The sequence below is a fragment of the Sphaeramia orbicularis genome, chromosome 21 (assembly GCF_902148855.1).
Source record: "Sphaeramia orbicularis chromosome 21, fSphaOr1.1, whole genome shotgun sequence".
Lineage (NCBI taxonomy): Eukaryota > Metazoa > Chordata > Actinopteri > Kurtiformes > Apogonidae > Sphaeramia > Sphaeramia orbicularis.
In genome coordinates this window covers 40,677,499-40,703,448 of record NC_043977.1, presented here as the reverse complement: position 1 = coordinate 40,703,448, position 25,950 = coordinate 40,677,499, and the positions used below count along the sequence as shown (strand labels likewise).

Sequence of the window (25,950 nt, the reverse complement as noted above, 5' to 3'; positions counted from 1 at the left end):
GTCTCAGCAGAAGCCTTAAAACGCTATTACGTTTGTTATGAAAATTGTTAAAACCCACTGATACTTAATTTAATCCACTTTAAACCCCTCTAATTCTATATTTTATTCTGCTCACTTACATGATTATTGTGGTGTGAGAAATGTTCATAAGATGCTGTTCATTTATCTTTGATGGGACATTTAATTGTAAGCAAAAAAAAAAAAAAAAAAAAAAAAAAAACAATGTGCAAAATAAATACAGGATCTGGAATGGATGGATCAGGTTCGTCTGGCATGTTGATGGATTTTCCAGAAGGTTCCCAGGCTCACACATGGAAACATCCCATGCAGTCGAGAGATATTTGGACTGTGGAGATGTGTTTCATTGTTTTGGCTCCGCACTTCAACAGTGACTGAGATTTAAATGTGGGCTTTCAGGGTGTGTCTTGTGCCTCAGTGGGGATGTTCTCAGCCCTGTGGTGTGAGGCTCTGAGCTCATGTTCCAGTGGGTGGTGGGAGTCACAGACTGGGTACTGGTCTATGTGGGTAGGTTTCTGGTAAACCTCAACGCTGAGAGGCTTGAAGGACCAAGAGGAAGTCCAGCTGCCTTGTACGTTAAGGATGTTTCACGTCTGCATTGGAACTTTGAGCTCATTGTACTGGTGTGGTGTACAGTATATTATATGAATTAAAGAGAAAACAGTGATTCCTGGACAGTGTGTAAAATATTAATAAACTTTAATATCTATTATTTTGTAAAAAGTACAAGTAACAACACAAACCATACTGGAGCCAGTTGTCTTAGCCACAGATTCACATTCAGTCCACACACACCTGTACGCACACACACACATAGTTATATGTATTATATAGTGCATTCCTTCGCTGAATGTGGTTATCTATTCATAGATACTCATAAACATCTATATTTTCTCTGACTCAGCGGTGAAGCAAACCCGACCAATGTGATGGAGGAAAACGTATCTCACCACTCGACAACTGAGATAAACAAGTCTCTGCAGTATAAATAAAGTGTTTATCTGGAAAAACACCTGTTTTTTTAGTGTTTTGGTTGTGTGGTGAAGCTTTGTGTTTGTGCCTTTTAAAGGTGATGACAGAGCATGTTCCTGTAGGAGCAGCTACTCCGGCAGCAGGTCGTCTCCCAACTCTTCGTCTGCAAAGTCGTCATCATCCACTCGTTTCTTGGCCCCTGTCTTGGGTCTCTCCATCTGAGGCCCCAACGGATCCACATATGAGGCGTCTGCAGATGAAAGGAGCACATTTTGATACATGATTATAGATGGTCGGGGAAACCTGGGTGTCAGTTTGTACACATTATTATTAAATTTTGAAAAAGACATGTTGATGATGCAATGTATAGATCTGTCTCTAGGCTTTGTCTTCTCATCGTAAATATAGTCACCGTTCACTGGACCTCTTCGTAGGCTAATGCATAGTTCCAAGCCACCAAGTTTACATACTGATGTGTTAAGGGAAAGTGAGAGATACTTTGCAGAAAGCACTGCATGACAAATTGGTCAGGGGTATTAATTTAGAAATAAAGCCAGATCAAAGCATGATTCATGCATTAGATTAATGGTTTACGATAAAAATGACAAGCCAAACATATTACGATGGTTAGCACATGATAGTAATGCCAAAAAAGTCCAATATGAGCAAGGATCGAAGCATTTTGCAGCTAAAGGAATGACAGCTAGATGTGTCTTATAAAAAGAAGCAGAGCTGGAGAGTTTCCAGAATCTGAAAGAAAAAGATGATTGCATGGTTTTTACCGAAAGAAATCCTGGCAGATCTCACAAGGAAGTGAACATGATCCAAATCACTATCAAAACTTATCAGTAAAGTGACATGAGAATAATTTCAGCATTTTATCAAACATTGTGTGTCAATGATAAGCACTCAACCAAATATACACACAGAGAATTGGAAGAAGGAGCTTAATGTGGAAATTGTAAATGATTGGCAAAACATGTGGAATATCCATCACATATCCAACAATTCACGGACATGGAGGGAATTATCCTGGAAAATGTGGTGCATTTCTTTTAAAGACGAAAACTAAGCAGTTAAGCTGCCATTTAAAAAGTTAAGTGTGGATCTCTCCCGTCTTTTAGAAATGTCTTGATGTCAGAATACAACTATTTTCAGATATAGCCTTTAAAGTTTTACAAGCTTAAGGTTCTTAATCTCTTTAATTCTACAAAGAACATTCATGGGAAACAACACTTATTTACTTGATACATTGTTTGTATGAGGCAACGAGTAGAAGCACCAATAAAGGACCAGTGCTCTGTTGACATGAAAAGACATATTCTGAACTGTTAGACAAACTGAGAATAATGTCAACTATTTTTGCTGTTGTCGACTCATGAGACTGATAAATGACATGTGACCTCAAGGCCCTCAACTGTCTAAAGCAGGGGTGTCAAACTCAGATCCTCAAGGGCCGGTATCCTGCATGTTTTAGATGTTTCCCTCTTCCAACACACCTGATTCAAATGATAAGCCTATCATCCAACTCTGCAGAAGCCTGATAACGACCGTCAGGTGTGCTGGAAGAGGGAAACATCTAAAACATGCAGGATACCGGCCCTCGAGGACCAGAGTTTGACATCTGTGGTCTAAAGGGTCAAAGACTAAAAATCAGGTCTTTGCTCACCAAGTTCTTTAGGATTGCTGGCTTCATATGGTTCATTGGACCCAGGAAGTGACCGCATCTTTGCGCTTAGTCTTTCTCCTTTCATGCTGTTGCTGCTGTGGCCACTCTCTGTAACACAAAAATACATGGAGATTTAGCACGTCTTTAAAATGAAGTTTTATATGGACTGGCTTCCATTGTGGCTCAGTGCAGTGGGAAATGCATCTCTTAATGTGGTGCCTGTCCATACAAGTGTTGCCTACATGTTTTTCTTTGGAACTGTAGTAAAGTGTGGATTAGTACTTTGTCCACTGTTGGTGATGAAATACATATTTAAAAAATTAACACAGTGTACATTTCTACACTTTTAGAGGCAGATATACACAGCCTGGGCAAAAAAGTCCCCATTTGAATTTGACTGGGCAAATATGTGTAAGAACCTTCCATCGGATATTTACTGCAATGATTAATATGTTTCAGCTACAACATGTTTTTATCTCTAACTGATGTAGTAAGTAGCTTCTCCTTTCTTAAATAACCTTGTTAGAAGACATTTCATGTAGCTGTGGACCAGTCAAATTACTGGCCTGTATCAAAAAAGAAAACAACTAGGGAGAATCAAACTACTAACAATGGGTTAAAAACTGTCAAACGTAATGTTAAAACCTGGAAGGACTGTCGTTAGATGGGCATAAAGACTGGACTGTGTTTCAATGGAAAAAGGTGATGTGGCCTGATGAGTCCAGGTTGACCCTGTTCCAGAGTGAGACTTTGAGCAGTGGTCTGACATCATCAATACAAGATGTTGGTAAAAAATAAAAACATGTGATCGAAAAGAAAATGTTGTGACATTACATATGCTGATGGAAATGATGCCATGGTAAATGTGTGCAGTGTCCAAAGCAAAAGGTGTTCCAAGTAAATATTACAGTTCAGGAAATTATTTGGCCAGGCTTTGTTGATTGTAACAGGCAAATGCAGATTGCATTTTCAGCCCTTTAAGTTAATAATTCCAGTTAGAAAGCCTTTACCTGAACCTCCAGGCGCTCCAGTTTCCCCTGCCATTAAAAACAGATACATAGAGGTTCTACTTTTAACAGTTCAAGTTCAGTTTGCTGTGCATCCATGTGTCTCCCCTTACTTCCTCCCTTCTCCCCCAATCTCTCTCTCTTCTCATCCTTTACCCTCTCTATTTAACCTCAACTAGTCAAGGCAGATGACCATCCTCCAGGAGTGGGGGTCTGCTCCAGGGTTCTGCCTGTTAAAAGGAAGTTTTTCCCTCACCACTATCATTAAGTGTTTGCTCCTGGAGGATTCTGTTGGGTTCTGTAAATTGTCTTGAGAGTCTGGTTTTGACCAGTTCTGTATGTAAAGTGTCATGATTTGGCACTATATAACTAAAATTTGATTGATTGATTGATTGATGATTGAGAGGTCAATTCTTCTGTCGGCGCCCCTGACCACGGTGCTGATGAAGATGTGTAGTTGATTGCTTTCAGTTGCAGCTCACTGCTCCTAATGTTAATGCTAATGCTAGGTACTGCGTATGTATTAGGATGGATATTTTATCCATCCATTATCCATCCATTTATCCATCCATACATAGAGAGATCGAATTTCCCTTTGGGGATAATAAAGAGAGGTAACATTTAACCTTTTATCAATTCATCAGCCACCATACCAGAGAAAAGTTCTACTGATACTGACACTGTAATTGTTTCCTTTTGGCATTAATCAGCCACCCAAACCAATTACCGATCCATCTGTAAACCTCATTAATTCCATACAATTTTTATTAGTTTTATTATTATTTTCAAACCCATGTCGCTGAAATGGTTGTTCTACAGCCAAAACTCTGTACTACGTATTAACATTAAACAATTTACTCCTCTATAAGTGTTGGTATTGTATTTGCAACTCTTCTTTGTTCTTCTTGGTATCAGATCAGAAAGGAATCAAGTGAGATCACTACATGTAAGTATTCAGTTTTACAAGATCATATTTCCAAAGCTTTTAGCTGTGGTCTGTGTTACCTGTGGTCGTCTCTGTGTCCGTCTCAGATATTGTGTGAGAAACCCCTGTGACGCTTCATGAATTATTTCACTGGTAAATTCAAAACTGCCCACAGGCCAAAGTGAAGCCAAAGCTGCTGTTCTCACCTCATCAACAGTCAACATAATGGAGGAGTGACATTTGAAATCTTAGAGACTGTGTGCGTGCGTGCATGTGTGTGTGCAGATCTATGCTGTTTCTATGTTTGTAGGTGCAGTGAAAAACCTCTGCAGACAGTGGACTGGACCAGTTCAGGCTCTAATTACCTTAGACAGTATGATGGTGCTACTCATAAGGTGTAATGAATATGTTGGAAAAACGTGTGTGTGTTCTAGCCCAGGCTCAGATGGCAGACTGGCAGACAGAACGCTCTACTGAACTGAAGGACAGACATGATTACAGACAGCAAGAGCCCACATCTGGCTGCCAGGTAGCCTTGGAAACTTTGGAAAGCAATGACACAAAGCTGAAAAACAGGAAGAGGAGGAGGTCTGATATTCCACTGTCCCTCTCAGTCCCAAACATCTCACATAAGGCCTCACATACTAATGGCAAATGGACTTTTCCCCTCTGTTTCTCTGGTTTGATTGTCTTTAGTGTTGTTTCTGCAATATAAAACACAACTAGACACTGACCCTGACAATGGACAGAGGGATGACACATGCCTAAAGTTGCATGGGGTTAAGTTTTATGAAGTTTCACGGCACAATAAGGCATTTAAATCTGCAATTTGTACAAATACATATTTTTTTGATCAAACTTATGTGGAAAAACACAACTCCATAGGCTCTAAAAAGGAGCTGATAAATACCCAATATGAATTCAGGAGAGGCCTAAATGTGTTAAAGTAAGAAAATACAAGTATTTCACCAAAATGAGGGAAAAAATACAATAACGGGGTTCTCTTTCTTGACTGATATGCTTTGGAGAGGCATAGAAGACAGACACAGATTAAAAAAAAAAAAAGAGCTAAAAAACCTTCAGGCCATCTTGTAACCTCTCCCTCTCTCACACAAACACTACAGTTCTGCAAATGTGCAGACTTTACAGAAAAGAGGGAAAACTCTCAGGTGCATTCAAGGTTTTCCTAAATATCCAAAAGTGTTCTGAGCGACTGCTTCCTCTCACTGTGAGAGCACACAGTGCAAACACTGAGTACAGTCCAACATCACAGCTGCCTGTCAGAAGACTTCTGGACTAGGTTCAGGTGGGGGTTTTTTATATATGCACATACCTAAAGAAAAGCACAGTATAGTAAAGGAGGACTGTTGTCTGGATTTTAAATATTTCTCTGTGATACATTACAGGGATATACAGACTGTGAAAAAATGTGAGAAGAAGCTTTCAGTTGATTTTGGACTTCTCTCTGTGGTACAATGGAACTTATAATCCACCTATCTAAAGAAAACCAGAACACTTCAACTCTGCGTTGGCAGGAGTGCACAATGTAAACTTCACACCACTTGTGGTATGAAGCTCTGCAATCATCTAAATTAGGTTTTTACACAGTCAAGGTTAAGACACTATCCACACCAGTCAAGTAAGACATACATAGATACTGGAGGTGATTGATTTCTTTTAGGGCTATTTGTTTAGCAGATCATTGTTTCATAAAAGTAGGTAAAGTCACAGAATTATGTAAAACACATTCAAAGCCCAAATTATGACGACTGTTAAAGAAGTAATTTCATAGAGTTGTTGCAATGGCACCAGGAGAGAAAACTGAGCAACATGTTCTTTTGATTGGTTGAAAAACAATGAATGTTTACTAAAACAAGTAAATGTAATTCCTTCTTTTAAAGACTCAATTTGGCAAATAGTAGACTGAGAGGTAGCAAGCTTCTCTCTGTTTTGCTTGCCTTCATTGACTATATTGGCCCTGCTTTCCATACACTTTAAAAAATTCACCATTTACTCTAATTACACAAGTTGCTGCACAGTGAAATTAGTTATTGTGTGCAGAATGATGTATCTATATCAGTTCAGTTGTATTGAGCTACTGGATCCCTAAATCTCTGGACACATGAATGGATAAACAAAGTACAAACCAAGGCTTGGGAGGACAAAGGTGGACGTACTTTGTACAGACTGTAAAGCCCTTCGGTTTGTCCTATTGGACCATATAAATAAAACTGAACTGAAAGAGAAATTCTCTTTCAATCTATTTGGATTTAAAGATCTTTAAAACCTTCTCTGGGTAGAAACAACTAGAAAACAAAAACATGTGAGCTCTTGAGTATTTCTCACAGTTTTTGCTCTACAAGTGGCCAAACATGTAATCCTACACCTTCCTTGTTCCCGTTTTTCCTCAAATGTATATTCTTACATACCTCTCCCTGAATCCAAGTGAGGACTCAGTTGTTTGGTCTCAGACTGTGATACTGGGCGGTAAAGAAGAAACAGGAAGAATAAGAGTAAAGATGAGGAAAATGATGCACACTGAGCAAAGACTGAAGATTATTCCACACAGCAGGCCGTTTGCCAAGATTTTATGACCTTCATTCTCTCACCTGCTTTGACATCCACCTCTGATATGCCATAAGAAAGTGAGAAATGGAGTAGGGGTTAAATCAGAAAACTTAAAAGTTTCATACACACTGCTCAAGGACATGATGAAATGAACATGTAAGAGGATGTTGAAACGCCTCCAGTAACTTTGAGGAACTATGGGACATTAAACGCATGCAGGTTTAAGGTTTGCTAATCTAATTTATGAAGACACAGGGGGATAAATGGAAGTCTTGGCAGAGAGGAGCAGTAGGGAAATTAACAGGTGCTTCAAATATATGAACACATACAACACACACACTACACCACAAGATAATACAAAGTTTTTACACAGCATAGCAAAGCTGGGTTATATTACAGTTTTATTGGTTTGTCTGGACCACATTTGAAATCTGCTGATGAGCTAGCTTTCCAATGTAAGAGCCAAAGCAGTGAAGGATGTGTCTGTTTGTTGTAGCTCTGCAGTGAAAGAGTGCCGTCTAACTGACTCTGTGTGCTTAGGGTCAATTAAAAGTCTTTTCTACCAGGCTGTGAGACTACACTCTCACTCCCTCAAAATTATTTTACATCCTAAATTAAGTTTACAAAAGACAGCCCTCAATTTGGCCTGTAAAAAGAAGAAAATAATAAAAGAAATACACTTAAGGATATACATGAAAAAATTGGAAGTGTGAGGTGAAAATCGTTGCTTTAACAAATTGCTGTGGAATACCTAAAATTACAAACATTTAATTGTAAAAGTAAAATACAGAAATACAGAAAAAAAACTACTACTATCCTAGTCCACTCAGGATGACACAGTGTGTTGTACACATAGTTATACCCATAGTGCTGGTCTTTTTAGAAGAGGTGGGGGCAGATGTTGAGATGCTTGCTGCCCAGCAGCATGTACACAAGAGGAAAGACATGACATGTGGAAAAACAAATACTGAATATGATAATGGTGATGATGATGAAAAGCTAAACAGTACTGACAGCAGGCTTTGATTCTACTTTAAATTGTCCACATTGTACTGGGAATGTTACGATAGAAGGAATAAAAACACTTTACATTTAATAAATGTCCTCTTAAAAAAGAGCTACCTCTTCATATGTAATTGAAAACAAACTAGGAAAATACAGTGTACTTTATAAACAAAATGAAAAATGTTTGATGATTGTTTGCAGGTTGCTACAAACAATATTTCTTAAGATGGTTTTCTACATTCCAAGCACCACATTTATACTTATTTTGTTTTCAAGAACTGCCAGAGTGACTAAAAGTACTTTTAATGTTGTGGAAATAACTCACCACTACTTCCTGCGCTGCCTTCTCTCCGACTTCTGGCGCTGCCCTCACGTCCAGATTTCACCCTCTGGAGGAAGAAGGAGCAAACAGATGATGTAGCTTGATACTGATTAAGGACCAAACTAACCCTAAAGGACATCTGAATGGAATTTGCAGTTTGATTTTTGTAACATTTGATAACTCATTATTGGATTTCAATAAATTTCTTTTTTTATTATGACTCATTACATTCGTGTCATAAATTGAGTCTTTTTATGGGTATGAATAAAATCCAGTTTGAATATAAAGAGGAACAAAAAAACAAAAACCAAGAAAGAAGTCAACTTCATATTTAATTTTAGGGGGACATTTTAAAGTGTTTACTCCATCACAGAAACACCACAGGAAACCAGAGTAAGGAAAAAGCAGATGTCAAAATAAAATAGAACTGGAAATTACCATGGCAACAGCGTACTTTATAAACATATCTTCATAAACAGAGCAATGATTCGATCAGACTTCATAATGGTTTTCAGTTCTGTTATATTAATAGGATCATTTGTGTTTCATTCACTCAGTTTGGGCTGATGATTGAACTCTCTGGCTCTGTATCTGTCAGTCTGCATGATCGTTCATTTGGTCCAACAGCGTCTCTGGGCTGATGTAAAAGCAGCTGGTTGTGATTTGATGTCTTTCTCATCAGTATCTGGCTCTGAAGAACATCTCCACAGGACTAAGGCACGTGGCACATATACAGGGAATCTGGCCATCACTAAAAACTTCCTCCAACCGGAGACTCAAAGATAATCTGTGGTGACCTCATGCCTCTTTACCTGCATCCATAATAAAGAAATGTATTGATTTATTGTTCATTTACAACCCCGAATCAGAAAAAAAGCAAGTGATATGGAAAATACAAAGCAATGAAGAAAACAGTGAGGTTGTGTTTTATTATGGACAAGATAAACACAACATAGTTAATTTCTTGTTTCATTTGTAAATGTCAATTGCTGGTATTCAGATCTACAACACATTCTAAGATGTTAAAATATTGAGATACAATAACTAAATAAGAATAAGAAACAGGTGAAGTGAACTGCTGAGTACAATCATTTGGATATTTCATCCTCTTTAGTCCATAATATACTTTAAACATCATGCCAGAGATTACACATCTACAGCTTTTTATGTTTTGGTTGATTATGGATCAGTGTCACTGTCAAATAACAAACAAAATCAAATTAAATATTCCAATGCATTTAGGATCATCCCACAAAGTCTCAGTGGTGTCTCAAGTACGCAAGAAGGGATAAAACATCTAGTCCTACACAACAGATCTGAGGGGAAGGATGCAAGGCTTTGGTGAACACTGATTTCACTGGTCTACAATTTTTTAGAAATGATTTGCTTCAGAGATTAAATATGCTAAATGTTACGTATTTTAATAAGATTAATTGGAAAATAAATGACAAAAGTGCCGGTTTGCTGATGTTTTCAAGGTATATGATTAAGTGTTATTACACATATATATTGGTTTATGTACATTTATTTAATAGTTTTATAAATCTTCCACTAAATAGAACCTGTAAAGTGAAAGTATTCTAATGTGCAGACAGTGTTTTGAAGTAGATCTTGTAGCTCTGAGACAAATATTCCTTTTGAGTCAAACCCATTCTCTCGTTAATTCTTGAATTTCACATTTTGACCCAAGGCTGTATCTTGGAAAGTTCAGCCAACCAGCATTTTTTACTTGATTTTTCTTTATCAGTGACTCTCATGTGGTAAAATTTCGTTACTTTTATTCTGGAAGCATTTTCCTTGTAGACCAGTGTTTCCTATCCCTCAAATGGCATGACCTCAAAACCCCACATGAAGTTCTACAATAAGGTTACAACCACAAATGCCAATTCAAACTTTACTCAAAGCTTCATTTAAAGTGTGTGCAGACATCTCAGCAGAAACATAGATTGTGCTCAGACCCAGCAGTATTCCAAGTGTTTGTTTGTTGTTTTTTTTTTTTTTTTTTGGAAGAAATGGACAAAAAGGACTATCCAGCTTGTTGCCAGCAACAAGTTTAGAAGCCATGGTCTGTCATAGGTTTGTGTCAGTGTCCTTTTAAAAGGTTGACTGACAGTGAGATTTTTAAATGACAATATAATGAGGACAGTTTGGAGCAAGGAAAAGCCGTTAGCTGATCAATCTGCATTGGTATCATCCAATGAAAAGCACATTATGCATGTCCAAAAGTGACTACTTTCATTTGAATAAAGACAGGGTGAGTTTTCAGCTGAACACTAAGTCAAAGGAATAAATACCTACATTAATCTGAATCACTGAACATCAAACCCAAATAGTTTAACAATAAAAGTGGGAGTGGACATCAAACTAACTGTAAAAAGTTATTTTATCTTTTGTTATTTTTGTTCACTTTCAGTATTTATATTTGAGAAGCCTTAACTACCATCAGCTGCAAAAACAGCCGAAATCAATAGTTGGGAAATTGTTATTTTGGCTCCGATGTACTGAATTAGTCTTTCGGTCTGTCTCAATCATTAACGTTGAAAAGGACATTGACGCAATGTAGACTACCTTCAAGAAAATAACTTCTCAGGGACACCCATGCATTTCAACTAGACAATGAAAAAACACATTCTGTAAAACAAACAAAAATAAATCCTTTTCCAACGCTATTTGACAGAAACAGTTACATGGTTGTTTCTACCAGCTCTATATGTAAAGTGTCTTGAGATAACTTTTCTTATGATTTGGTACTATATAAATAAAATTTGATTGATTGATTGAGGTGAAACGTCAAGTAGCATTTTGCTTTGTTGTTTTTAGTAATAATACATCAAAGATAACCACAGTTTTGAGTTTTAAAGTATCATCCTATTTTTCCTGATTTGTTGTATAACTGGATATTGTTCCACTTATTCATGCCATAATTTGGAGGAGACAGTAATAAACACACTGGCTCTAGTAAAATTCCAGTCCTTTTCCAGTTCATTCACTGTTCCAGGTAATTTCAACAACAACTTAAACAACCGCATCAATTCTCCAAACACAACAAGAGTTTAAAATGATCCAGTATTAGAATTAAACAGCTGATGTGCTTGATTCAAGGAAATCAACACCAGAGCACAAACAGCTGTTTTTACTTTCCGAAGCTACAATGACCAATGAACCACTTCAATGCTAAAATACAAATACATGTTTTCAATCATCATGTTCTTGTCCAGGAAAAGACAATTAATGAAAAACTCATGAAAGTGCTCTGTGATACAGGACTATAAGGTTTTATGATGATTCTTCATATGCATTACCTAATCTGAGTGTTACACCATCTACATTAACCTGCCTGCTCTTTTATTCCTAAGTCCCTACATCACTAGATCTATAGAAGCAGCAGTTGGATGTACCTGTTCTCGTATCTCCTTCAGCTTCTCTACTTTCTTCAGCATCGTGGCATATTCTTGGACTTCCTTCAGGCCCATGTCTGTACACAACCTCACCAGGAAACGCAAACCTGGACAAACACACACCTTTTTAGTTTCTGCCCCACTTTGTTCCATGAATCATCTGCTGTTCATTAAGTGAGTTCTGGTTAGAGTTGTGCAAGTAAAAAAAAAAAAATTACATTCCACATTTTCTGGAAACTTGCGGTGGATATCTTTATACGTTTCCAGAGCTTTCTGGTAATTTCCTGTTGAGAAAACAAAAAACCGTCACAGAACATTAACTCAACGTAGACCCATCTCCTCATCGTAAACAAGGACTAAATGTTACCATTTAACTTTAATTAAGTTCTAGTTTGAGGAATTCAGTTACTATTCTATAACCTATGGCTCCAGCTAACAATTATTTTATTTATCTGTTAGTTGATCATTAGTTATTTCTGTTCAAACTGGTGTCAAACTATTCATTTCATTAATCTTAAGAAACGTCTTTAAAACCCATGCACTGAAACAAAGAGCCAACTCATTCTCACCACTTCTTCTGTAACAGCTTGCTACCATTAGCTGCCATTTCACCTGGGTCGGCCTGAAGGACAGAACAAATAAATACTGTTTAAACAAACCTAGAACTGAAATGCAAAACAATTTCTCTAGTCAAGTCACATCTCTGACATTTTAACCATGAATACCGGAATTTTTCTGCCATTACTATTACTTCTATAGTATGCATTTCAAGGACTCTTATTGTGAAAACATTCCTTCACTCTGGAGAGTCAAATATATTATCTTGCTGATACAAGGTAATTACCGTACTATGGAGCCCATTAGGGGACAAATCAAAAGTACTTTTCTGAAAAACAAAACAAAACAAAACAAAACAAAAAACTCAAGCACACAAGTTCTCTCTGCTTTATTACCTCCGCCAAGGAGGTTATGTTTTTGCCAGGGTTTGTTTGTTTGTCTGTCTGTCTGTTTGTTTGTCTGTCCGTTAGTGTGCAACATAACTCAAAAAGTTATGGACAGATTTTGATGAAATTTTCAGGGTTTGTTGGAAATGGGATAAGGAAGAAATGATTAAATTTTGGTGGTGATCGGGGCTGGGGGGGCCCATGGGGGGGGCCACTGATCAGCCTTGGCGGAGGTCTGCGCTCTCCGAGTGCTTCTAGTTTGTACAGTATTCCTTCGTCTAAACACAATAATTGTGTTTAATAAATACTATCCTCATATTGTAATTGCTGTTTACTTACTGTATGAGTGTGGCTCTCTCAAAGTACTGAATGGCCTTCTCACAGAACTGCGTCTCGATGTAATAAGCCCCGAGCCACTCAATCACATCTATGTTGGATGGAAAGTACCTGAATGACTGAAGGGTAATACAACACAACATGGTCAGAGTGTCTAAGGGACCATAGATGTGTACAGATCATTGTACTATTGTTTTAGTTACTGCTTTGGTGTAAAAGTAAAAATGACATGAGAATAATAGTAAACAGCATTAGTTTTCTTTTCCAATAATGGTGGATAAACTTCAAATAACTTATAGAGAAGGATATTTATCCCACTGTACATCGTAGTAGTACTGGAAAGCCTGAGACTTGTCCCCCTCGCCATCATGTAGCTCTCCCAGTTTGGCTAAAGCCTGGGGGTCGGTGGGTGTTACACTGATGACCTGCATCAGCCACTCAATGGCCTGCTGTGGATCCTCCAGAAGCTCATAACTGGGACAGACAAGTCAGGGAATAACTCAGACCTATACCCAGCCCCTGATTTTAACTTTTACAAGCTACAGGGTGTCACAGACCCAGTATAGTAGAATAAATTGTCGCTACCACACACACACACACGCACACACATCATTAGGAGGATACAGGTGTCCTAGCTGGTACATGACTTGGGCACTGTTCCTCAGTATGGCATGAAGCTTCAGGAAGCAGTCCAGAGCCTCCTCCAAACGGTGCAGTCTCTTATAGGTCAGACCTGGTACAAAAGAGCAAGTCTCTTAGTAACAGGTAGATCTGACGCTATCACAGGATAAAGAAATGTCATTGTCCTGTTTAAATAGTTAGAGATGTTGTGGACGCAAACTGCTCAGTGACCCACAGAGAACAGGAGTGAGTAGGTCAATAACATTGTATGACTTTTATATCAAGACCATCGACCCTGATGGTTTCATTTAATATATATATGAAATATCAACAGATGAGACACAGCCCTAAAAAAATAAGGGTCTAACTGTTCATTACAACAGATCAGAAACTAATCTTTGCCTTTGCCAGATTTTTTTAAGTGCCTGTCACTGTATTGAGACTCAACATGACTTAGAGAGTAATTTTTAGAGATATCCAGTGGTAAAGTTGTACATTGCCACCACCTGCCCACACTGCTGTAAAAAACACAGATGTCCTCGGTTTAAAGCCGTTTTGTCTGTAAAAGTGCATGTGTTCGTGTTATTCTTTTAAATGTTTTGTTCTTTAATACAAATATATAGAAAATACATCTCACAGGAATGTGCTTCTAATAAATATCAAACTTTACTACAAGTCAAGCCTAAAGTTTATCTTCCAATGGTCCAGTATCACAGAAGCAGATTCTTACCCAGGTTGTAAAGGGCCTCTGTGCAGGAGGAGTCATTCCTTAGTGCCTCTTTGTAAAACTCTGCAGCCTTCTCATAGTCTTGTTTGACAAACACTGTGTTGCCCTTGTTGATGAGTGCTGCTGGGTTGTAGCGATCAGCATTCATGGCGAGGTCAGCATAGCGGTCAGCCTGGTCATAGTCCTTCTCCTGTGAAAGGGTAAACATCAGAGGGAAGATGTTTCAGAGATGGGGCATAATTCTTTTGAGCCATTTCGTTTAACAATCAATGCAGTTACTTGTCTTTAAAAAGAGGTCAAACATGAGTTACGTTTTTTTTTTGTTTTTTTTTACATTATGCAGTAAGGTTTAGTTTTTTTTGGGATCTTACCAAGAAGTAGAGGAAAGACAGGTTTGTGGCTGCAGCACTTTTTACTCTGCTGTCCTTCTTCTCAAATGTCTTCAGTGTTTCTACTGCCTGATAAAAAACAAATTTAAACCCATTTAAAAAAAACATTTTACACTGGTTTCACCCTGGTGTAAAACCATGTGCACAAACCAATTTCTACAATGAAACGTCACCAAACACATGAAACAGCTTTTTATATAATCTACATTAGGTGCTTTATTGATCCTTGACAGAAAATTACTCAAAACTTACAAAACAAAAACAAAATTAAACTTCCCTACTTTTTTCTTGACTCCTTCATTATATGATCTAAAGCCGGACATAGTGGTATTCAGCTCAATCATTATAAATAAACACTGTAACTCAATAACTATAAAAAAAAAAATTAGTAACAAATACCTTTCAAAAGAAAGTGTCAGAGTTATCAAAATGTACACAAGTGTAACTATATAAAGCTCTTGCTTTCATTAAAGTTTACTGTAAATGTTAATATAATGCAAATTGGACAAATTTTGCATTCATTTCTTCCCTTTTATTCTTGAAACAGATGTGAAATCACATGTGCTGTTTTTGTAAAAAGTTTTAATGCAAAAAAGCAAGTTATCAAACCACAAGGTATACTACAGCTGATACATTTATGCATAAAGACAGATGAAGTTACATCATCTGTCTGTATAAAGAAGAAAAGCACAACACACATGCAGACATACAGCCTGAGAATAGAGCACATGAGTACAAGCTAGCAACTGCAGGTACATAAAGGGGGGAAAAAGGTAATCTCAAATGGAAACAAAAGACACACATACCTCAACCTTAGGCATGCAGATGGGGAAGAAAAAGACAAAAGCAAGAGAAAATGGACAAACATGAGAAGACAAAAATTCCGTCTGATGCCGCACACTGATGAAACAGCTTAAGCAGAAAGTTGACACATGAACAACAGCAATGGCAGTATTTTCATAACATATTGTAAAAAGATGGAATAAAAATAAACAGAGCACTAACACACATTTAAAAGGGAAACACCACTCTCATACATGCAGTATTGGTGAACAATACTGCGTATACAGTAAATATTTTGTGTCGGCAAAAGTAACCTTTAATGTAACTGCTTCATGATGTAATTAGAATAATATTTAAAAGGTACAAGCAGTAGCATGTCAACCAGTGAAATGTCTGGATTACTCTACAAGTTTTGCACTAAGATAGAGCTGGGTTATATAACCAAAAAAAGTTATCACAATAAAAATGTTCATATCACTCAATAATGGTAATTATCAATAGTGATAGTTATGTCTTTCCAGTTTAAAGGCTCATTTTTGGTCTTGAGTGAAAGTTTAAGAAACCATCTGGTTGTTTTAACCTTAGTTTTAAACTGGTCTTCATGATAAGAACACGACAAAACAACAAAACATTTATGAAATCAAATGGCAGGACATTCAAAACAATTATAATGATACAAACTTTGAGATTAACATATGCATGAATAAAAAATAAAACAAAACACTGAAAGATTTATTAGTCTTTTAACTGACAATTGACATGCAATAAATACAATTAAAGGCAAAGTATGTAACATTAGCTACTTGTGATTGTAAATAGAATGTTGTAGAGGTAATACACAACCAGAGTCACTTCGCTAATTAATTGTTTTTATATTTCCACCCACACACGCTGCATCATATTAATATTGGCTACATGTACCAACCCACTGTTCAACAAAACCCAGAAACAACACAGCAAACCAAGATGAAAACATAAAGCATAAACATAAGTTAGGTAAATACACCACCACACCGACAAAGGTTTAGAAGCAAGGACTGAGAATTATTGTAAGAGTGATTTTAAAAGAAAAATGTTATGTTATATACTTTGCCTATAATACTACTGCCCAGCACTATTCACAAATATCAAATTTAGCAAGTTGTAGTTAAAGGCAAATTGCTCACAGTTTCCAGTCAAATATTCAAGCCACATTGGCAAAGTACACATTAAACTGAGGTCTGTGATAAACTAAAGACATGCCTATTTTTAGTGATATCACCCTTCATCATATACAGAAAACATACTTACTTGATTGAAGTCCTTTTGTCTGAGGTAGGTGATGGCTTTGTTTATCTCTAGATCATTGGCAAGTTCAACATACTGTGAACTCTTCACCATGTCAACACAACTAAAACAAGGAGATAAGCAAAAATATATTTACACTTAGAAACATACATTTTTTAGAGGATTACATTCTGACTTCCAACATTTGAGTTGTTACATCAAACAGTAATCAACAGTAGAGCTGCAATGTCAAATAACTTGTGCAATTACATAATCTCATAATCACACGCAGAGAAAGGTACTGTATTAAAATATAAAAAATACAAAGGTACACCATTTTTATTGTGACGTTATTGAAATACTTTGTCTTATGTTTGAGGTTGAAAAAAATTAACATTTCAGTTCAAAAATCACAATACTGTCCACAATAACTGCAGCAGATATTTTTGTTTACTCTCGTATCTGTTTTGAAACTACACCTAGATATTATCAATCCTTAATAACCGTACTTCACTGAACATCATATGCCTTCTGTTGTAATTAGGATATCACAACTTTTACAAACCAGTCAAATCCAGTCGCAAAAGAAGACTCAATGACCGGAGCGATGAGCTTGGCTGCAGTCATGATGTACTTCTCAGCCAGGACTTTTCTAAACAGAAGAAGAGGATAGAACAGGAATTCGAGAAATCAGTGGTTCAGGGTTAAAAGGCTAAAAACACTCTCTTTACTCCAGAGTGACCTTGTATGTGGCTGAAAGGACGTATCTTAGCGTAGAAAGCATCATTAAATCAAAAGTTAAAGAAAAGGATTACACGTAATATTTTCTTACAGATCTCTCTCCATCTGGTGAAGTTTGTCGTTCTTAATGGCTTCAATGACCATATTTGAGGTGGCGTCATCCTGAAATAGACAAGAGCACAGGTCAGGATCTTAAGTGAACAACATTAAATGATACTCGCATTTCATTGTAACAAAAAATACACTGTAAATGGCACCTGGAGTGTAGTTTCATTATTCAATCAAGTTCATTTGAGTGACAACTTTTGAAAGGTACATCAATATATTTTCAAATGAAATGACACAACTTAGTTCACACAATGCAATATTTTTGTCAAACTTAGAGCAGAAAAAAAGTTCAATAATGATTTAGTTGTCTACTACTAAAAGAATAGTCACTAATTGATGATTGATCACTGAATTGACAACATTTTAAAGCAGTCACTGAACTGAATTTTGGCTTGAGGCACAATTATAAAGAAAATAATTAGATCAATCAGCAATAAATATTATTTTCAGCACTGGCTGATACATTGTGCAGCTATACATGTAAGAACATGGCAGTCCTATTATTTTTGCTTCTGTGCACATTTGTATTGTTATTTGCACAGCTGTCAAAACTAATTCCACATGAGACTTATTTTTAATTTAATACAGGCTATAATTTTAGGATTTTTTAAACAAGCTTTGCTACTGTATAAGTTAAAAAAGCGAAGGAAACCCTTTCTTTGTATTTTAAATTACAACTGAACATTTAGCTGATTTCATGCAAACACTAGGATATATTGTGTATTACAATGGAATCTTTTGGAAAAGGATAAATGACTTGATATTCATTACACAGAAATCTCAATTAGTCACGACAGAGGGAACACATACACACACACACACACTAATGACAGATTATCAAACATCAACACATTACTGTATCTCACATTTGAAGGGATGTACTTGTCCTCGTCGTCAATGCCCAGAGGAACCGAGATCAGCTTCTGAAAGGCCTTCTTCATCCTATCTCTATCACCAATTGCGTAGTAACACAGGATGAGGTTGAAACCTGTCTTGATGTTGGGGCTCTCACTCATGATGTGCTCAAAAGATGTAATAGCGTCAGTGTACTGGCCCATGCGGACAAACACCACACCGATATTCTGCATTATCTTTATCCTCATTTCCTTGTGAGCATTGGAAATTTGATCTAGTGCCATTCGGTAGAACTTAATGGCTTTGGGGTAGTTCTTCTGCTTGAAGTAGATGTTGGCCATGTTGACTTTCAAGCGACCTGTGGGAATAACAGTAATATATTTGGAGGGGAAAAATAAGTACAGGTAAGTGTGTAACTGGAAACCTAGCAAGAGATGGCTTCGTGTTCAGTTGATGATTTGTTTTTTAATAAGCTGGTCTGAACAAACACAAACTAGCACCAAAAAAAAAAAAAGCCAGGTATGTGAAAAAGTCTTTGGCCACTGTTAGCTTAGAAGACAATACAGGACATATGTGCACAGGCTTAAAAGAGAGTCTGGTTTCAACCAGCTCTATATGTAAAGTGTCATGAGACTTATGATTTGGAGTTCTATAAATAAAATTTGATTCATTGATTGATTGATTAAAAGACACACAAAAAACTGAAATAAATGGGTTCTAAAGGTTAAAGTCACTATTTAGTGTGATCCCCGACCCCATGACAAGAAGAAACAGAAACATCTGACATGTGTTAAATGAAACCTGGTATAAAACATCAGAAAATCAATGCAATAAATCTCATCTTGCATTAAGGACATGTTAAAGGCAAAGGGTGGTCACAGTATATACAATTTCTTTGCTTTGTAGAAGTTGTTTTTTCCCTGAAACTTTTGTTTTGAGTGCTGTACATACTTCCTATATATCCAGATTGTATCTTAATACAGAGACTGAGAAATGCAAGTGTGATCATTAGAACTTTACTAAACCAACAAACCAAATGGTGACCTAGGACTTTCGGACAGTGTTGTATATCTGAAGTTAGCCATTAACCTATTAAAAACATAAGTTTGCCCCATGCCCTGTGTCTAACCCACTAACTGCTACTAATGTGTGCACCTTACTATCTTAAAGTATACTCTACAGGGTGAGTCAGAAAAAACGCTCTTTCCATTTAAAGAAATTGTACTGCTAAAACGGAAACACTGATTTTCCTTTTGACCATACAGTCATATTGATGTGGTTATTGAGCATGTCTGGTGATGTAGTCATAGGTTTATTGCATTGCATAAGAGAGAGAAGGTCCATTGTTTATTGGGCACTGAAATACCTGCCAACACAATGTATGCCATAGTGAACAAACTTGAAATTGACAACAATTACAGGAGTCGGGGCTTTGCTTTCACACTCAGGACATAGGCCTACATGACAGTGCCCAGGGAGTTTTCATCATGGCAAGACCACAGTTTACGGATGTGCAGAGAGCTTTCATGGTGACAAAATTCTCCCCGATCCCCGGACTTGACCCCCCTTGATTTTTTCTTGTGGGGGTATCTTAAAAACCGTGTGTATCAGACTGTTCCACAAACTCTTCAGGAACTCCGAAATCGCATCACGGCTGAAATCCAAGCCCTACGACGAACACGAATGGCGAGAAGAGCTGTGTTAAAGATGCGACAATGAGCACAGATCTGCATCAATCTGAATGGTAGCCAGGTTGAAGGTCGTGCCAGACGACTTCGTTGAGACAAAACATTTTGATGGTGAGTAAACATGCTGTAATGGTTGACAATTTCAGTTTCATTCACGGTGGCATAAACTGTGTTGGCAGATATTTCGGTGCACAATAAACAATGGACATTCCCTCTGTTATGCTATGCCATAAATCAATGATTCAATCGCCAGACATGCTCAATGACCACATCAATATGACTGTATGATCAAAAGAAAAATAAGCATTTCCATTTCAGTGGTACAATTTCTTTAAATGAAAAGAGCGTTTTTTCTGACTCACCCTGTATATTTAGAGTATTTGCTGATTTTTCTTGCCATCATACAGTCTAAACACCTGGAAGTCTCTTGAACCTATCAGCTTCCTGACAAAGAATAATTCTGCAGCCCGTGTTGTTGTGTCACTGTGTTTAAATACGTTATTTTTTAATATCTTATTTCAGGCACAGAATGGTCTCGGTTCAACTCCGCAGAAGATGAATGATGTTCAGTCAACTGCTAACCAAAATGTGGCTACACTGAGTGACCATTCTCATTTCTAGTTCAGTTGCAAAATAAACAGTTTTGTGCTGTTCTGGGAACACGTCATTTATTCATGTTAGTAGACTTAATTTCTAAGTCAATGGTTTTCATTGGAGGAGCAGAAGAGACACTTGAAAGGGACATAGCTCTTCCATCACCTTTTACATATTCATAGAAAATCTGATCTGCAACCTCAACATAGAGATCAGTGTCATCATGACAGTCTGTACAAAAGCTGGGGAAGAGGTTTTTTGAGATATGACCTGTTCACACATTGTAAATAAAAAATGCCACTAATATATGTACATGTCTTAAAAAATGACTCTTCCCAGCTTGTCACTTCTCAGTGAGTAGAACTACAGCTTTAGTAGGTTTTGTCTAATCTAATATGGAGTGGATATTCATCCAAATCTTTTCAATTTGTGTTCCGCTTTTCTACCTTTAAATACATCAATACATTCTGCTAACACCTTTTAAAGTTATTGCCATTAAACATGATTCTGTCCCGTAATATGATCAGAACTGTTGACTGGTTTACTCACCTGCATTGTTGAACATCTTGTTCTTCACAATAACTTGGTAGCTGTTCAGAGCCTCTGTGTACATTTCATTGTTCGCATACTGGTTTGCAAGATTGAGCAGAACCTAAATAAAACAGAAACCTTTTAAGCATTTCAACAACACACAATGCGAAATGAGAAACAGGCAATGAGTTCAACAACTGACTCTACAACACCTTAACTCTACTTGTCTCCAGGAACCATTTTCAGTAGCATGTATGAGTTCTTAGCTGAACTTCCTCCAAATGCAAACGTGCTGTACCGAGAAGCCTGAGAATCACATTCTGTCATATCTTTATTTATAACTGATGTAAGCAGATTTACTTACCGAGTATGTGAGGTCTAAATTGATGTGGTCTCCATTTCCAGACTGTTCCCTTTGTCTCACCAGAGCTCTCTCTTTTCTACCTGCCTCTTTGGCTTTTTCAAGAGCCTTTGTAAGACAAGTATACATATTATCACATTACATAAAAAAAAACAGGGACACATATCGAAGAAGTCAAGAACTTGTATTCATGACTAAATTGCAGTGAAAATAAATAAATAAATAAATAAATAAATAAATAAATAATTTCTGAAGCATCAGTCTTCTAAACACAAATGTCTGAACTTCTGTGGTTCGAGTCATTTGTGTGTTGTTTGAAACTGAAATATTAATACATGCAATCCTAACATTAGAATCCTAACTCAAGTTACTGAAGAACTGAGTCTAACCAGCTGTAAGGACCCCATGCTCTGTGCCATGCAGCTCTCTTCTATCAGGTCATTCACTTTCTTCTCCAGAATCTTGATCTTTTCCTCAGCCCTGCAAAAGAAAGACCGCACCAAATGTGTAGTATTGTCCCAAAGTACACAAGCCGCCCACAACCAAAAAACTACTTGTAATGACATACAGGACAATGAAAAACCCACAACACTGTTATCCTGTTAAAAGTTTTGTATTTTATCTAACTTCCTTATGTGCATTTCCAGCTGCCTAGAATTGTGTTCATCACAGTACATCTGTGACCTGTGAAGTAACTGCAACCATCTCATCAAACTCACACACACCTGTCATACTATCATCAGACTTGTGTCATTTTATTCATTTTTTAATTTTAATTTAATAGCACATGTGGTTACTCACGCGTCTTCATTTTTTGCTTCAAGTGGAGGTGCAGGGCCTCTGGACTGTCCCAGAGGGTCAAAGGTGGAACCTGAAAACAAGTAAAATGTCACCATAATAAAAGTAGTGAAAGTTTACCAAGTTTGAGTCACTTTTTCAGTGAAAATTAAGGCACAAAAAAAAATGCTGGTTGGGTGTAGTTTCCAAGATATAGTCTTGGGTTAAAATATGAAATTTGGAAAATTAATGAGAGAATGGGTTTTACTCAAAAGGTTTTAAATGTTCAAATGTTTGTCTCAGATCTACTTCAAAACACTGTCTGCACATTACTATGCATTCACTTTTCAGGTTCTTTCTAATGGAAGATTAATTAATCTATTGTATAAATGTGCATAAATCGATATATATGTGTGTGTGTGTGTGTGTGTGTGCAATAACACTTTTTCATGTACATTGTAAACATCAGTTTATCAGCACATTTGTCATTTGCTTTCTAATTCACCTTATTAAAGTATGAAACAATAAGCACAATTAATCTCTGAGGCAGAAAATAAGAAAAAAAAAATTGTAGACCAAGTAGAACTAGTAAAATAAGACTCACGTGGACTATCCAAGTACCTAAACTTAAGTGCTATGCTGAGTTTGTCTCTCTTTGGTTGTGAATGAAGTCATAAACTTACCTCGGGTTAAAGAGGAGGTGTAACCTGCTGCTCTGACTGCAGTCATTGGTCGAGCTGCTCCATCCTGCCACATTAGGAAAAAAAACAAAAACATACAGTTCCCATTTCATATTACACTCCTTGCTTAGTAAGGGAAAAAATTAATCATGAACTTAAAATGGTCTAGCTCTCTCACCTGTACTGCACCAGTCATGGGTCTGCCCATTGAGGAGGCCATGGGGATTCGAGACTAAAAGAAACAACAAAGGGAGCAAATAAAACATTTAAGAATAAGCGTGTAGATTTAAGTTTAACATAACCTTAAAGACCTTTCCATTCAAAGGTGAAGATGACTTAAACAGGATTCATGCTAATAAGACTGCAAAGAAAAAACAAAAAAGTCTTAACCTAGCTAATGGTTATATACATCAGTTTCTCATTCACCAAGTGGAATGCTTTTAAATTCTTTAAGGTGCCTGAAACAATCTGGTGACACGTTTAGGAAATGCATCTAGAATATGGGTTTTACCCCAGAGTGCAACATACAGCCCCTGTTTGCAGCCGGGGTACACTCAAAGATTTTCTCTGGTAGAGGTATACATACACAAAGAATAGTCTATATTTCTGGTGAGAGGAGAAACATACCTAGTGATTAACAACATAAAAGATGAAATTAGGGTGGTGAACAGTCTCCTCATTCGGTATGACTATGGCAGCAGAGCTCATTATGAGAGGCTCAGAATATGTTGTACAGTGACCACAGACTTCCACACATGCTCTCAGTGATTAGTTCAGCAGTTTAAAAAAACCTTTCCATTATTTCCACTATTCCTTAGGTAGGTGTGTCATGGAGGAGTAATAGCACTTAGATGGTCAATAAATCATACCCACATTTTCATATTATAATATAATCTATTCTAATCTATCCAAGTACACTCAGCGACACATAGTAATACCTACCTATGAATTCAGCAATCCAACAGACTTATTGAAAGCTGACTAATTTAGGTTATTTTAATAATAAACTCATTTGGTAATGTACAGTGGTCTAACATCATCTTGTTCAAGGTACAAGCTGAGCTCCAAGTTCGATCAGAATCAAAAATAATATATTCATAAATTATGATCATATAATACTTACTCCAAAGGAGGACACTAAAGGCCGGGCCCCAATGGCAGTGCCAGGAAATTTTGCAGTCATCTAAAACAAGGAATGTGTGTTAATATTTGGACAGAAGAATAATTTCTGGCTGCATTAACACGTTCCTTTCGTTGTCTTACTGACACAGATTATACTCAGTACTCACTGGGGGTCGTCTGCCATGACTGGTCCTCACGGCTTGCTGGAAGCCCACATCATTCTCTAACTCCTTAAAATTGGAGAAAAAGCCTGTAGTGATTATTCTACACTGTTTTATTAATTTTATTCATTTTCATTGGTGATTAAATCTCACCAATGAAAACTACAATTTTCTATAGAGAAATAATGCTAGTACTACAACTTCAGAAAACATATCGTTCATTCCACATTTTAAACCATTTTACACCATGGTGATAGAATTCATAATGCATTCTCCAGTGTATACTATTGAACCTTTGGACACAGTTCATATTTTTCCTCTAGATTCATAACTAGGGACAGCTGTACAAGACATTGTGTGGCCAAAGAGATTAGCACTGAATACTTTTTATCTATAAAGCGAACTACCAGATTACTTTATGTCTTTTTTAAATTACAGATTAACTATGCATTGCACTAGGTCCCATGATTTCATAGACCTAAAAAAAAAACAAAAATCAACATACAAATACAGAATCTAACAGGCATACTAAAAATACTTTACAAAGACTTCTGAACTAGGACAGACACATTTTTAAGTTTAAAACCCATATGGCTGGATTGGAACCATGTGAATGTCCATCACACCAAAGTAATGTACGTACTCCAGTTGTCTTTAAATGAGTATCATGTGCTTTATACCGTATATGTATTGTCTGCATTTTGTAACTACTTATATAAAAGGAAAACATTTCCTTCGGCACTGTTAAAAAATATAAATACAGGATATCTCTACATTTATATAGATATCTTGTATATAGACGTATCACTATCTCTTTGGGTCAAGGCTCATTTAGATTATATGTGACGCGGAAAACAAGGGCAACTATTATTCATATGTTCAGTGTCAAATGCAAAAACAATGAAATTTGCTATTTTGTCAACCTTTTCTTATATTTGTAGCTTCAAACTTCAACGCTTTAATTTAGCTGCCAAACGAGAAACTGGCTGGTAAGTAGCATTGTTGTTAGCTAACTCACCTCGGAGTCAAATGTTGGATTATAGTCGTTGTACCCCGAATAAAGATCATCATCCTCTACAGCCAGGTGTACATTCTCCATTTCTGTTTTTTCAGTGTAATTACAGAGTCACTGATTAAAGAGTAAAGCGTTTGACGCAGGTGAGGCTAATTGCTGTTTGTTGCCGATTGATGAATTCATCCCCACAATCCACAGCGAAAAGGGTGGGACAGATACGTTTTGGAACTTCTGATTGGGTATCTACACGTCAATCATAAGCTATCTTCTCGACAATTGGTCTAAGCTTTTTTCCGTTGCTTGGTAACAAGTTTGTCTTTCCGGCTAGGTCATTTACGTTTACAAGAAACTATGGCTTACAAAAGTT

At 36.9% G+C, this 25,950-nt stretch overlaps 1 protein-coding gene across 6 annotated transcripts; it reads right to left on the bottom strand.

Moving 5' to 3' along the window:
• Window positions 1-693: 693 nt before the first annotated feature.
• On the bottom strand, window positions 694-25,764 carry ift88 (intraflagellar transport 88 homolog). 6 transcript variants are annotated; one of them, XM_030124746.1, is made up of 28 exons: window positions 25,587-25,764; window positions 24,575-24,637; window positions 24,409-24,468; window positions 23,464-23,517; window positions 23,289-23,352; window positions 22,630-22,699; window positions 22,218-22,308; window positions 21,832-21,936; window positions 21,486-21,588; window positions 18,666-19,012; window positions 17,783-17,853; window positions 17,516-17,602; window positions 16,975-17,074; window positions 15,708-15,713; window positions 14,884-14,970; window positions 14,516-14,702; window positions 13,789-13,897; window positions 13,488-13,638; window positions 13,168-13,283; window positions 12,454-12,506; window positions 12,103-12,168; window positions 11,885-11,991; window positions 8,490-8,553; window positions 8,022-8,072; window positions 7,201-7,218; window positions 7,021-7,071; window positions 2,660-2,767; window positions 694-1,240 (listed from the first exon to the last, which is right to left on the bottom strand). In XM_030124746.1, the coding sequence occupies exons 1-28, from the start codon at window positions 25,665-25,667 to the stop codon at window positions 1,119-1,121; spliced, it is 2,592 nt and encodes an 863-aa protein (XP_029980606.1). In that variant the 5' UTR covers window positions 25,668-25,764; the 3' UTR covers window positions 694-1,118. The 6 variants fall into 6 exon arrangements, with proteins under 6 accessions (XP_029980606.1, XP_029980607.1, XP_029980609.1 ...); XM_030124747.1 differs by having other exon boundaries at window positions 1,104-1,240; window positions 7,021-7,073; window positions 7,206-7,218; XM_030124749.1 differs by lacking the exon at window positions 8,022-8,072 and having other exon boundaries at window positions 1,104-1,240.
• Between the last annotated feature and the right edge of the window lie 186 nt (window positions 25,765-25,950).